Source organism: Halichoerus grypus, chromosome 14, assembly GCF_964656455.1.
Source record: "Halichoerus grypus chromosome 14, mHalGry1.hap1.1, whole genome shotgun sequence".
Taxonomy (NCBI): domain Eukaryota; kingdom Metazoa; phylum Chordata; class Mammalia; order Carnivora; family Phocidae; genus Halichoerus; species Halichoerus grypus.
The window spans coordinates 59,251,625-59,265,681 of NC_135725.1; the positions used below are offsets into that span (position 1 = coordinate 59,251,625).

At 46.4% G+C, this 14,057-nt stretch overlaps 1 protein-coding gene across 3 annotated transcripts in view; it reads left to right on the forward strand.

Moving 5' to 3' along the window:
• The window catches only part of RECK (reversion inducing cysteine rich protein with kazal motifs), a 71,981-nt gene extending 62,124 nt beyond the window's left edge, over window positions 1-9,857 (forward strand). For all 3 annotated transcript variants that reach the window (XM_078061449.1, XM_078061450.1, XM_078061451.1), the window contains 5 exons: window positions 2,783-2,975; window positions 4,125-4,335; window positions 6,127-6,200; window positions 7,031-7,186; window positions 8,244-9,857. In XM_078061449.1, coding sequence (XP_077917575.1) covers window positions 2,783-2,975; window positions 4,125-4,335; window positions 6,127-6,200; window positions 7,031-7,186; window positions 8,244-8,465 — 856 coding nt within the window. In that variant the 3' untranslated portion in view covers window positions 8,466-9,857. The remainder of the gene's footprint in view (window positions 1-2,782; window positions 2,976-4,124; window positions 4,336-6,126; window positions 6,201-7,030; window positions 7,187-8,243) is intronic.
• Window positions 9,858-14,057: the final 4,200 nt, after the last annotated feature.

Consider the following 14,057-nt stretch of genomic DNA (forward strand, 5'->3'; position numbering starts at 1 on the left):
TTCTGCATGGTAAGAAATGACAAACTGGAAAGAATATCACGGAGAAAGGGCTGATGTCCTTACAGTATAAGGAGTCCCTACAAATCAACATGAAAAAATCAACAACCTAATATCTGCTGGCCAGACAGAAGGTATAGAGGACTATGATTCTGTAGGAGCTGGGAGTCACTAGACGGAGGGATCTTAGGTTTCTGAATCACTATGTAGAAATCCATCTGCTGAATGCACAAATGGATTGTATTTGAACTTATATTAAAGTCCTGATACTTTGGGGTTTGTATACACTAGCTGGAGTTACTCTAATAAAAGCCTTGTTTCAAATGTTTAATAACTATTTGTTTTTCTATGTTTGTATCTTTGGTTCATTTTTCTATTAGGTTTTTTTATTTTTGCCCATTTTTATGTTAAGTTGTTGATGAAGGTTGCTCTTGAGAAGCTTTCATAGGCCAGGTTTAAAAGTGACATTCACCTCTACTTCCAGCCACACTCCGCTGTCAGAACTCAATCATTTGGCCACAACTATTGCCAGGGAGCCTGAGAAATATAATCTAGATGTGTGCCCAGGAAGAAAATTAAATGAATTTGATGTACATCCAGCCAGTGTACCACAGTGTTTCACCTTTCTTATATTAAGAGAAATGTAAATTAAATTAAAACTACAACTGTAGGGGCGCCTGGGTGGCTCAGTCGTTAAGCGTCTGCCTTCAGCCCAGGTCATGACCCAGGGTCCTGGGATCGAGCCCTGCATCGGGCTCCCTGCTCCACGGGAGGCCTGCTTCTCCCTCTCCCACTCCCCTGCTTGTGTTCCTGCTCTCGCTGTCTCTCTCTTGCTGTCAAATAGATAAATAAAAAATCTTAAAAAAAAAAAAAAACCTACAACTATATACCATTTTCTTTCTACCAGATTGGCAAAGATAAAAATTTTGGTAACATAATGTAAGGAATCCACTCCCATAGAAGAAGGGGGTTGAAGGGAAGGTTGTTTGTTTGTTTGTTTAAAGATTTTTTATTTTTTATTAGAGAGAGAGAGAGCACAAGCAGGGGAAGCGGCAGGCAGAGGGAGAGGGAGAAGCAGACTCCCCGCTGAGCAGGGAGCCCGATGTGGGGCTCGATCCCAGGACCCTGGGATCATGACCTGAACTGAAGGCAGATGCTTAACCATCTGAGCCACCCAGGCACCCCCTGAAGGGAAGGTTGGTACATCCTCTATGGAGGGCAATTTGTCCAAGCCTATCAAAATTTTAAATGCACATACTCATGACTCAGCATATATAAATGTTTATACTTACATAAGGGATCTCGGGAAGACTAAACAAGAAATTGACAATAGCAGCTGTCTTGGCGGGTGGCGACGGCTGGGATGGAAGAGTAGATGGCAGACCACTTTTGCACTGTATACGGTTTTCTATCTTTCCAATTTCACCATGGGCTTGTGTTATCTGTTCAAAAAATAATTGTTTAAAAAATATGAAGTTGTGTTCATTCATCAAATATCTACTGATGTACCAGCCATCTTTCTAAACACTAGGACACAGCACTAAGCAAGACAGAGTCCCTGCCCTGATCATGTTTAACTTAGCCCCCGGATTCTCAACTTTCCAATTGATCTTATTTCTCTATACTCAAATTGATAAAGTTTTTCCTTCCAAAATTACCAAATGTCTCCTGATATTCTTGGTTCTCATCCCTTCCATGTTAATAGATAATGAAGTTCTAAATATTCTTTTCCATTGTTTTTTTTTCAAATGTCTTAAATTTCAAAAAAACCCCCATAACTACATGCATTCTAATTTTCAATCCTGTCAGAAAAGGTGACTGTAGGTGGTAGTAGTAGTGATGGTGGTGGTGGTCATTTCAGAGCAGGAGGCTTATCCCTAAAGAGAGTAGAGGTCATTTCCTTTGAAATTAAAATAATGCTAGCTGCTATATTCTTCTCCTTTTATTTTACAGACTAGCATTTATGTATCCTGTTATTTCAAATGCCCAGTGAAAGCTCCACATTTTAATAGGTCTCTGTATAGAAAGTTATAAATGCCCAATGTAGAAATGAAAGAGCAGAAAAGTCTAAAGAAGAGCTATCATCCCCAAACCCTCCGAGGAAGTTCAGGAACTGAGAATGAGGCAAGGTCCTGATGTTACTAGGAAAACCCAGCTTCCAGGGGTGGCACGCTCTCTGTGATTCACGACCAGCCAGTGGCAGGTCCTCAGCCTGTAAGCACAGGAGCCTGAGTTTTTCAGCTCATACTGTGAAGCCTTCTCTTAAGACAGACTCGTATTACCCAAGCTGAAAATAAACCCCAGAAAATGCTTCATTTATTATTGACTAAAAGGCCTCTAACATTGGACCCCAACCCACCCGATGGGCCTCATGTGCGGCCACTTCTATCCCTGTGACCTTGGCTCCTGCCCTCAGGGTCACCTCCCCTTTGCCCCCAGCACTGTAGTCGCACCACACCTTTGCTCTTGCTGCTCCCTCAGCCTGGCAGGCCTGGGCAGCCCCCCTAGTCCCCCAGGTGGCGGCCAGGACACCACCTGCTCCTGTTGCTTTCTCCAGGCTCCCGAACCAGAATGACTCACTCCCACGGGCATTTCGAGTGTAACTTGCTCGCTCACTTCATATGCATGCTTGACTCTCCCACTCTACATAAGCTCCTGGGGATAGGGACTGTTTCGGATTTCGCTCTTGCTTTTTTCTCAACCTCTTGTGCCTCGTCAGTGCCTTACTGACCCCATCATTGCCCCTCCCAGCATTGGCTGATGGTGCCGCATTTGTGTTTTTCAGATGCATACCCAAACCACAAGTCTGCCTGACAACTTTTGATAAATTTGGATGTAGCCAATATGAGTGTTTGCCGAGACAGCTTACCTGTGACCAGGTTCGCGATCCTGTTTGTGACACAAACCACATGGAACACGGCAATCTCTGCACTTTGTACCAGAGGGGGCAAAGCCTCTTATACAAAGGCCCTTGCCAGGTACAGTTGTTTGGCTGACAAACCCAAGCATAAAATTAGTTTATGATCTTTTACAGATGAAGCAGCAGTAAGACCACTTGGGGGTCTTCTGTGAATCCTATCAAATCTAGAGAATTAAAATGAGCCATCCCAAGACTGGTTTTTCTCCTAACTCTGGAGGGCCCTCCTGCTTGTGTTGGTACCTTTGGCATCTAGTGGACAAGCAAGAACAGAGTGGCCTCCTGCCACCCACCATTAGGAAAAGAATGTAAAGTTACACACCCCTGGGTGCATCAGTACCGTTTTTACTTCCCCTTCTGTGGCTGTCATTAGCAAATGGCCCAGGAGAATGCGAGTTAAAGCCACCAAGAAGAGTCCTTTCCCACTCTTTCCACCAAAGTCCCACTTGTAGAAGAGTGAGTGAAAATTTCTCAAAGACTTAATGTCTTTTTACATCAGTTTATCTCTCAGCCTTTTACGGTTCATGTCAAAAAAAATACCCCCAAGGACAACCCCACACGCACCACTGCAGCCCCACCCCCACCCCCGCCCCCAGCCAGCTAACACCTGACATGATTGCTTCTCATTTCCTGGTCTTCACTGGCAGGAGAATGCCTTCAGCGTGTCTCCCTAGGTGTGTTTTCCCTCAGAGCTTGTGTTCCAAGTGCATTGATAACATCTACTCTGAATTCCCAGTCTTCTCTTCCTATTTCTTCCCTCTTACTGGCTACAAGTTTTGTCTTACTTACCCTAACCTACCTGATGGGTCCAGAGTCTCCACCCCACTGATCTCTCCACTCTCCTCTACTTATCCCTACCCAGCATGAAATGATAAGGCTTCTGAATTTGCATGGAGATTGATCTTGTTTTCATCAAACAGGTAGGTAGTTCTGGAATGATAGAAGTCTGGGGTGAAGGGGGGCAGCATCTCCTATCAGTTCACATGGAATGAGCACCCATGTCCCAGAGAGGCTCCGCAAAGTAATCGTTTCAATTCATCTTGGGACAGCCCTATTGACCCCACCCCAACCCAAAGTTTAGCTGACCTTAGGAGCTTAATTAAGAGGGTCCAGGAATTTATAGCTGTGTCTTTTTTCCTTTCTATTCTGTACTCTTGGTTAGAAAAAATGTACCATAGAGGTTTATAGGCTAAATGTGCTTTGTCATCAGGCTTTCTGCAGAGCCACAGAGCCCATCTGCGGGCACAATGGGGAGACCTACAGTAGCGTGTGTGCTGCTTACTCAGATCGCGTAGCAGTTGATTACCACGGGCCCTGCCAGGCTGTTGGGGCCCTCTCAGAGTACAGTTCTGTCGCTGAGTGTGCTGCGGTGAAGTGTCCTTCGCTCTCTGCGACTGAGTGCAAACCCGTCATCCCGCCAGGTAGGCTGGCAGTATTTGGGGTGGGATTGGGAAGACTTCCTTATCTACCTCCAGGGAGTGAGTCACTCAGAAAGAGAGTTGACTCATTTACTTAAATTTTTCAAAAAGTCTTGGCTTGGGGCGCCTGGGTGGCTCCGTCGGGTAAGCATCCAACTCTTGATTTGGCTCAGGTCATAATCTTGGGGCCGTGAGACTGAGCCCTGCGTCAGGCTCCGTGCTCAGCGGGAGTCTACTTGAGATTCTCTTTCTCCTTCTCCTTCTGCCCTTCCCCCGCTCGTGATCTCTCTTTCTCTCTTTCTAAATAAATAAATAAAATCTTAAGAAAAAAAGTTTTGGCTCTACCTGATGCTGATTAGTTGCATTATTCTGGGTCCACCTTAAAAAGCTATAGATTACCTTAGACATCATCTTGTCGATTGGATTTAAAACAATGTAGCAGGGGTGCCTGGCTGGCTCAGTCAAAAGAGCATGCAACTCTTGATCTCAGATTTGTGAGTCTGAGCCCCACGTTAAGTGTAGAGATTACTTAAAAATAAATCCACCTAAATAAGTAAATAAATAAATAAATAAATAAATAAATAAATAAATAAAACAATATGGCAAACTTTTTCAGGCAAGATCCCGCCAAACACTAATATATAAATAGATAAAGCGATATTTCGTTACTAAAATTATGGTTATTCAAATGCATAAAGTTTACTCATAAAGTTAATAAACACAGAATTAGTAGTTAATGAATAAAGAATAAGTAATGAATGAATGAATAATTGAAGTACTTTTGAGGAACACAAACATTTGAAATTGAGAGAAACATAAGATAGTGGTCTTAGATTGGCCTTAGCATCTAGTTGCATGTAATCAAGAAAGTCTTGTTTCATACAGACTCTTATAAGTAGTAACAGTTTTCTTTTTTTTTTTAAGGTTTTTTTTTTTTAAAGATTTTATTTATTTGACAGAGAGTACAAGCCGGGGGAGAGACAGGGAGAGGGAGAAGCAGGCTCCCGCTGAGAAGAGAACCCGACGTGGGGCTCGATCCCAGGACCCTGGGATCATGACCTGAGCCGAAGGCAGATGCTTAACCACCTGAGCCACCCAGACACCCCAGTAGTAACAGTTTTCTTAAACTACTTACCTTAGAGTGGTGTACTTTTCAGTTAAACAGAGGTAACAGAAAAGACTTTATCCCACTTCTGCACAGAACAGGGTATCTGGAGTCTGACAAGTTCATTCCTCCATCCCTGGATTCATAAAATGTTTCTGGAGCTTCTGCTGTGGGCCAGAGACTCTTCTAGGCACTGGGGCACAGCAGTGAGCAAAACAAAGCCTCTTTCCTCCTGGAGACCATGTTCTCATATTTTGTTACCATTTTTTAACAGCTTAAATATAATTTTTAAAATTAAATTTTAATCAAACACTCACGGGATCCCTAAAACATCTGTTCCCTTGTTTTGCAGACAGGAAATCAAAGGCCCAGGAAAGCACTTGCCTAGGATCACAGTGAGTTTTGAGGCAGGGCAGGGTCCAGGCCCCACATCTCTTGAAAGGCTATCTCTCTCTGCTATCATACCATCACGCGTCTCCCTGAGAAGTGGTAAAGGGTGAAAGCAGGGGTGGAGGAAGTATTTGGGTAAATGTATAGATAATAAGATCCCTGTTGGTCAGGGAACATATCTAAAAGTAGTCATCAGGGAGGACAGCTACAACTCTCCTAACACAAAATGAAGGGTTGGTTATTTCACCGACCATTTTTTTCTAACTCTGAGCACACATAAGATGGTTTCTTTTATGCAGGTGCTTGTTGCCCATTATGTGCTGGAATGTTAAGAGTTTTATTTGACAAAGAAAAACTGGATACTATTGCGAAGGTAAATTGCTTTATGTGCCAGGTACTGTTGAAACCTTATTGATAAACCTCTCATAATCCTATAGAGTAGAATGTGTTGTCCCATTTATAGAGGCAGAAGGTAATTCACAGGAAGGCAACTTGCCCAAAGCTGTATAGCTCATAACTAGTGGAACTAGGGTTTGAGCACAGGCTGTCTGGCCCCCAGTCCTGTGCTCCTTTCCTCTACACCCTGGCTGTTTGGTGACCTTGCCGTGCACAACACAGCCTGAGCCTGCCTTAGAAAAGGTCCCCTGCTTGCAGAGTATGTAGAGTTAGAGCTCGAGGCAGAACCAAGCAGCCAGAGACTGGTAGTTGCCCAGATGGTTTCAAGGCGGCCTGCCCTCAGTCCCCATTCCTCCAGGGGGGGTGCTTCCAGAACCTGCCACCTTCCCATGGCCGCTTTGCCCCTTTCCCTTTGATGTACCATCACTTCTGCTCCACTTCTGTGGACACAGGGTTCCAGAAATGTAGCAGCCAACACCTGCCACTACCTAGAAAATTATCCCCGTTTGGATTCAAATACCTGTATTTTTATAGGAAGACTTTAATCATTTTCCTGTGGCTCCCAACTCAGAACAGTCCCTTAAAAGGGAGTGGGGGGCTTTGGGTGAGTGTTTATCTTGGCTACAAAGCTCAGCAGTAATACAAAAGCCCTTTGGAAAGGACTCTGGAGATTTAGAATTCAGCCAGCAGGGCCCCTCTTGGGGCCCCACACTTAGGGTTCCAATAGGCAAGGTAGCAAGGTAGCCTAGGCAGTAATAAGGAATTCCTCTTTTATTCAGGTAATGGGATTTTTTTTTCTGTTCCCAGGTAACAAACAAAAAGCCAATAACAGTTCTGGAAATACTTCAGAAAATCCGCATGCATGTATCTGTCCCGCAGTGTGACGTATTTGGATACTTCAGCATTGAATCCGAAATTGTCATCCTGATCATTCCTGTCGATCATTATCCAAAAGCTTTGCAGGTGGGGTTCAGCACGCATTGTGCAGGCTTCTTGTTTGGAGGACTTAGGAGGGGGGAGGAAATGGAGGCATTTGGAAAGCTAGGGCAGGAGGGAGAAAAGCAAGGCAGTCTCAGAAGGACAGAGCTGTACCAGGTGAGCGTTTTGCAGGTGACTGAGGCGGGGCACCTATCTGACAGCAGGATGTGAAGGAGTGGGAGAGTGGAGAGGCTGAGAGGTTGCTCAGAGTACGCAGACACGGAAGCCATCTGCTGACATACAGATGAGGCTGTTGGGGCCCAGGGAGGGAAGGGGCTGACACACGTCATGCAGTGACACAGCCTTGGGACAGGGGACGAGCAGATACCTGTCCCCTGCTCCCAGTGGGGAGGAGAAGCCCACCGGGACTGCTCTTATGGACCCCATTTTTCTTCCTCATACTCTAGAGGTGGGCCCAAGTTCAGTATCAAAACAGTGGGGGCTCAGGTGAAGGGTGAATACAAGCGGTTTGTACACTGCCACAGTCAGGAAGCTGAGGAAAGCCCCTCGCTGTCCTCTGGGATGGGGAGGAAGCCCTGAAAGTCCATTGTGTCTAACTGTGGGCAGATAATGTCTACATGTGGCTAAGTGGCAAGGGCAGTGGCATTGTGCATCATTTCTTTTCTCATTTAATTTCCATCGATGCTGTTACTATTGGTGTAATAAAGTAAGACTATATTAAAATGTGACTTTGGCTAAAAAAGGACAGAGAAAGCACATTCTCTGTTAGAATATATGTGGATTGTGTCTGGCTTGCCCATTTCACGGATCCTGTGGTTGTAGACTTTAAAAATCTGATTCTCGGGACGCCTGGGTGGCTCAGTCGGTTAAGCGGCTGCCTTCGGCCCGGGTCATGATCCCAGGGTCCTGGGATCGAGTCCCACATCGGGCTCCTTGCTCAGCAGGGAGCCTGCCTCTCTCTCTCTCCCTCTGCTTGTGCTCTCTCTGTCAAATAAATAAAATCTTAAAAAAAAAAAAAGACTTTAAAAAAAAAAATAAATAAATAAATACAATAAATAAAAATCTGATTCTCCTCTCCCAGATTGAGGCCTGCAATAAAGAAGCAGAGAAGATCGAATCCCTCATCAACTCCGACAGCCCCACGCTGGCGTCCCACGTCCCTCTGTCTGCCCTCATCATTTCCCAGGTACAGGTCTCCAGCAGTGTGCCATCAGCCGGCATCGAGGCCAGAGCCCCCTGCCCCTCCTGCCTCGTCCTCCTCAGCCTGGGCCCTGCCTTGCACATGGTCTGGACACATAACTGACCACCCGTGAAAAGTGCAAAATGTTCCTCCATTGAGTTTTTCTACGTTGTGAAAGACATGCAGGACTCCTGGTTTGTAGTTGAATAGTGGCCAAGGAGAAGCACTTGTCACCTCTCTTCACCACACAGTATTTTTTTTAATCTGCCAATATTAGGGTTTTTGTTTTGTTCTTACAAATGTTAAAATATGTTCTTCCAAATACTAATGAAAAGAGGATGTCTTCTTTTGGTGGATCACTGCCTTACAGTTTATACTTTGCTCATTAGATGGGTTCCCCCCCCCCAACTGTAAAACAAATTTGGTATCATTGGTAAATGAGATGATCACTTTTTAGAACGGAACTCACTTTACTATAAGCTTCATACCCAAAAATTTCATTTCAGAGTTCCTTTAAGTATTAAGGTGCCCCTAGTGTGTGTGTGTTTGTTTACAGATAATTACCTACTCTGTCTAGAAGCTAGGGGCCACCGTGAAGAGCCTGCTATTAGAGTGTGAAATAAGGATAATGCATCTTTGAAATTATCATATAAATCATCAAGCAAATTTAATTTACAGAAATTTAATTCAAGAACCCATCTATTGTGTTCAGCAAAGCCAGATAAGGAAATGGCATTTACGAGATACGTTGTAAGCAATAGGCTCAGTGGTTACTAATGTGTGTATGACTTTTGCGAAGGGGAGAAGTTATATCACATCAAAGCATATTGCATTATGCATTTTTATATTAACCAGAAGTATATTCTTCGGTATTCATCTGAGTTAAACTTAGAGTTTTTAAATATCAATCTTTAAACCAATTGCTGCTACTTATATACTTGCCAAAAAGTGAAATAATTAGTAGTTCATGTAAATAATACATGATATTTCTATTTTATTATGAAGAAGGTAAATAGCCATATTTGTAAAATGACAATCATGTGTGTTAACCCAGTACTTTCCGTTCATGAAGACACATTGCTTTTTGTGATATGCACAGTGTGGGTAAGTGTTCTGTCTGATTTTCTTTTTGATATAGAATTATAAAGAATTGTGGTTTATATATTTAAAAATGTCAATCTAAGTATTAAAGTGTTTGCATGTTGTCTAAGCAATTGAATACTTTGAATGTGTTTCACAGTTTGAAATAAGCTATTCAGTGTAATGCTTATTGTTTGTATGCACCTAAACTTAGATGTTACATGAAGTATTTTTTTCAGTATTATATGTACCCTTTGAAATGTATAGGGATATGCTCATTATACCAAAATATTGTTTAAAAGTGGGCACTTAAAGCTTTCAGAATATCTCAGTGCTGATGTAGCATGTTTGTTGCAATTGCTTTTTCTATATAAATGTCTTCAATGCAATATACTGGAAAGCTTTTCTATTTTAATAAAAATAATTTTATATGATTATGTGTACTTCCAAGCAGTGTGGACATTTAAAACGAAACCACTGACCACTCTTGGGTAAGCTATGTCCTTTGCTCTAGAAGAAGAAATTATGGGAGTTTTATTATTCCAAGCCAAGGGCCCCAGGAGAGCAGGGCAGCTGGGACGGAGCTGGTCAGACCAGACCGAGGCTTGACCAGAGGGCATGCTGTGGCAGGAAGGCAAGTACAAAGACCCCAGCTTTGGGCCCTCCAAGACCCAGCAACAGACGAGGCAGTCCTACTCCCCACTGCCCTGGGCCCAGCGTTGCAGCTCCACGGTACATCCTGAGGGCAGAGAGAACTCTGGGCTGTGGACACAGAGGGCCTATTGATGAGAGCCTGAGAGGATCTATCAGTCATGAGGCTAAGGCCCCAAACCTCCATGGCTGACAACAACAGAGGCTCACATTTTACTTCCATCACGTGTTTACTGTGGGTCAGCTGCACTTCTGCTTTACACCGTCTTCACTCCAGGGCCCCTTCCAGTGTCCTCACAGAGTGGGAGGAAAGAGGCTGGAGCTCTGAGGGAGCTACTCGGAGCTTGCTCTTGGGCTGCTGGTCCTAGCAGGGTCGACAGCACAGGTGCTGCTAAGGCCCAGGCTGACAACGGACACCTGCTGGGTTCCTGGATAGGCTGCTGAGGTCACCACTTCCGCCACCACGGATTCCATCCAGCTGTGGCAGATTCTTGTGCAGGAACTAGGAGACCTGTTGGTGTTTTACCTGGAGGCATGGCTGGCTGACTCGATCTTCAGCCCAGGCACCAAGTCATAATTCTGAAAATGGAGTGGATGAGCCAGGTCCTGCCGGACAGAGGACATAGTTCACTTTGGAGACTTAGCTGAAATCACCATCTTCGGTCAGCCCTGTGTACAAAATCAGGTGGAGAGCATACCCCTGAGCCCGGCATGGTGGCACCAGGAACATCGTGCCCGAGATACGCGTGTGCACAGAGGAAAGACCATGTGAGGACAAAGCAAGATGGGAGCCATCTGCAAGCTAAGGAGACAGGCCTCAGAAGAAACCAACCCTGCTGACACCTTGATCTTGGACTTCCAGCCTTCAGATCTTTGCGAAAATAAATATCTGTTGTTTAAACCAAAAAACAAAACAACAACAACAAAAGGAGGAGGAGAAGAGACAGAACCACAGCTGTCCCTTAGGTCTCTGCTTAGAAGTGACCCTGTTATTTCTGTTTACACCTTACTGGCCCAGGCAACTCACATGGCCACTCCTGAGTTCAAAAGGTAGGGAGGTATAATCTTCTGGGGTGGGTGTGTGTGTTGCGGGGAGGCAGCAAGGATGGAGCTGGGGGAGGGACCATGAGTATTTGGAACAATAATAAAGTCCACCGTGGAAGCCATTTCTCATCAGGATAGCCAGGACAGACAAAAATTTTTTATTAGAAAATTAGTAGAAGTTTCATAGTCTGGGGAAGGAACTAGAGAAATGAGAGAGGTTCTTGGGTTTGGGGGAAGGGGAATATTAAGGGAGGGAAAGATCTACAGGTCGCTCCTGTTCTCATGACACAATCATGAGAACTCTGAAGACAGTTAGGGGCAAAAAAGGCCAGGTGAGGTCAGTTTGGGGAGATAGTGCTCCTCACGTGCACGCTGCTGTGGCGGACACACCCAGCCTGCGCGGGGGATGATTGTCGGTGGCCTTCCAGCTGCGGCGCAGGATGCAGCCCCTGCTGCTCAGCTCTCCGGCATGCTGCCTAGGGCCCAGCGTGTCGGGCTGGTAGAGGCCTTGAATCAGGATTCTGTAGGAGACGCCTGGGGCTGTGGGGGGAGAGAGGGGAGGTTCTCGTGCCCCAATAATTTTAGCAGGGAGGACTCTGCAGGAGGAGGACAATTTAGAAGGTGAGATAACCACATGAAAAGTAGTTTCCAGAGAAAGATCCAGAGGCTCCTCTGGCCATAGGTAATGAAACCAAAATACTAGAAAAACAAATGAAATCGCTCCCTGTCCAGTCTACAGGAAGTGACTGGGCAGGAATGGACCCCGAGAGAGTCCTAGGTCCAGCCTGGGCCGCATGCCCACCTCTGTGGTAGAGAAGGAAAGAAAGGTAGGGGAGCTCTGGTCCCACCTCAACCCGATGGAATGGATTTCTCTCAGGGAATAAACTTTTTCCTGGAAGAGGCCTTCTGCCAGACGTGTCCCCTGGGGTGTGTGCATCTCTCTGACAGGCCATTAGCCCCCAGACCAGTTCAGCCCAGAGCACACAGCAATGCGTCGCCCTCGGGCCGGGCACACACCCGTGAGCCACCGGAGCCCAGTGACAGCCACGGGGGTGCTCTGACGGCTGACCTACTGAGAAAGGGAATTATCCAAAGTGACTAATAATAATATATTTGTTATACCAAGAGCAAAAATGGGAACAAAGAGGAGAGTCTGTGATGAGTGCAGGAAATTTAAATCCATTAGTGCAAAAAGAAACAGGCCAACTCAAGGAAGATTCTTTTGCTTCCTGGATGCCTCGCTTCGGAACCAGCTCTATCAGGGAGCTTCCCAAGGCTCCAGGACAGAGGACCCAGGTTTAAGGCTTGTCACTGGATGACACTGACTCCAAAGTCACCATTTTTCTATAGCACAGGGACAGCACAGGTATGTCACTCACGCCACCACCTCCTCATTTTGTGTCCGTGGCAGAGATCGCAGCTCTGTCATGGTTTCCTGGTGGTTGTCTCAGCTCTAAGCTAAGCTTCGAGCACAGCGTTCTGAGCAAGAAGAAAGACAAGAGTCACAAGCGCCTTCTCCTTTTGCTGCCAGCGCCTCTTACGAGTAAGAAAACGATTTCTCCCAAACCCCTCAGCAGTTGCCCCTTGCGCCTCCTGGGCCGGGATCGGGTCGTATCCCCGGCCCTACGTGACTGGCCCCCGGGAGCAGCATGACCATGGCCAGCTGGTCAGGGTGTGTACGCTCTGCTGCCCACGCGGAGCCAAAGTCCAGGAAGGCCAGTGAGAAGGCAAAGGCCACCGACAGCATCTGCCTCCAGATAAAACCAGCCTCTCGGCAGGCTCAGCTTGTTAGGGTGTGAACAGGAGGACAGTTTCACTTTTCTAGGAACTGCCTTCAGCCGTGCTCGGTGGACCTGTCCGCAGCTAGGCAGTGGAGCCCCGTATCGACACTGCCTCCATACCGTCGGTATCCCCCCCAGTTACCCAGACAGCCTCCTTTCATTTCCCAGGCCTCTTCCCGGGTTATTTTAAAGCTTCAATCCCACACCCTCCTCCAGCGTCAGCCCACTTCTCAGTGAGTTGGTGAGCTTGGCATGGTGTCGCTGTTGGCATCAGTCAGTCCCTAGGACACCTTCAGTACAAGCTTTGGGACATTTGTTTCTGGTAAGAAGGTCTGTCACCTAGGGTCTGAGTGGCACAGCGGTCAGTTACGGTTTGCCGGTACAGAACAGGGGTAGGTAATCTGATTGTAGTCCGAACAGTCGTCTGTACGCTGTCTAGTGCGCCTGGGGAGGAGTTAGGAGGAGGGGAGAAAGGAGAAGACAGAAGGCTCCTTGGAGAGGGTTGGATTTGGGCTGGGCCTGAGGGAGACAGGAAGGCTTTGCCAGATGACCTTAGGAGATGCATTCTTGGTAAAAGGTACAGTGTGAGCAAAGGTGCAGAAGCAGGAGAGTCTGCGTGGGTCCCAGCAACAGAAGAGTGGGGCTGACAAGTTAGGAAGGGGAGGTATCAAGCAGATGAGGTGTGCTGGCCTTGAAAGGCACCCAGAGCCTCTGCCCTTGCCCTCTCGGTCCTTCTGACTGGCCTGGATAGCTCTGGTGTGCACGAGAGACCTTTGATTTGAGATCATCCCCTGATCTCGTTATGGGGCGGTGCTTCCTCTCCCTCTGTCCTGTGAACATCCTGGACTCTACTGAGGAGACATTAACTGAGCCAGGCCAGGCGCCAGGCTTCCCCTGGGCCTGGCCTCCATTCTCAGGGTTTAGCCTCAGCCTGTTTCAGTTCCACTGCGGGAAGAAAGTTAAGCCTGCCAGCAATGCTCATGGCCTTGACACAAAATCCATAGAAGAGATTTTATTTTCCTTCATTTGATTTAATGGTTTTCCCTCAGCCCTGGGCTGGTGGGAGTCAAACCCCCATACCCCCATACAGGCTGCTCTGTTTCTCAAAGGGACAGGAGGCCCTGCTCCAGGATACTCCTCTCCCCCTGTCTCCTAGCTG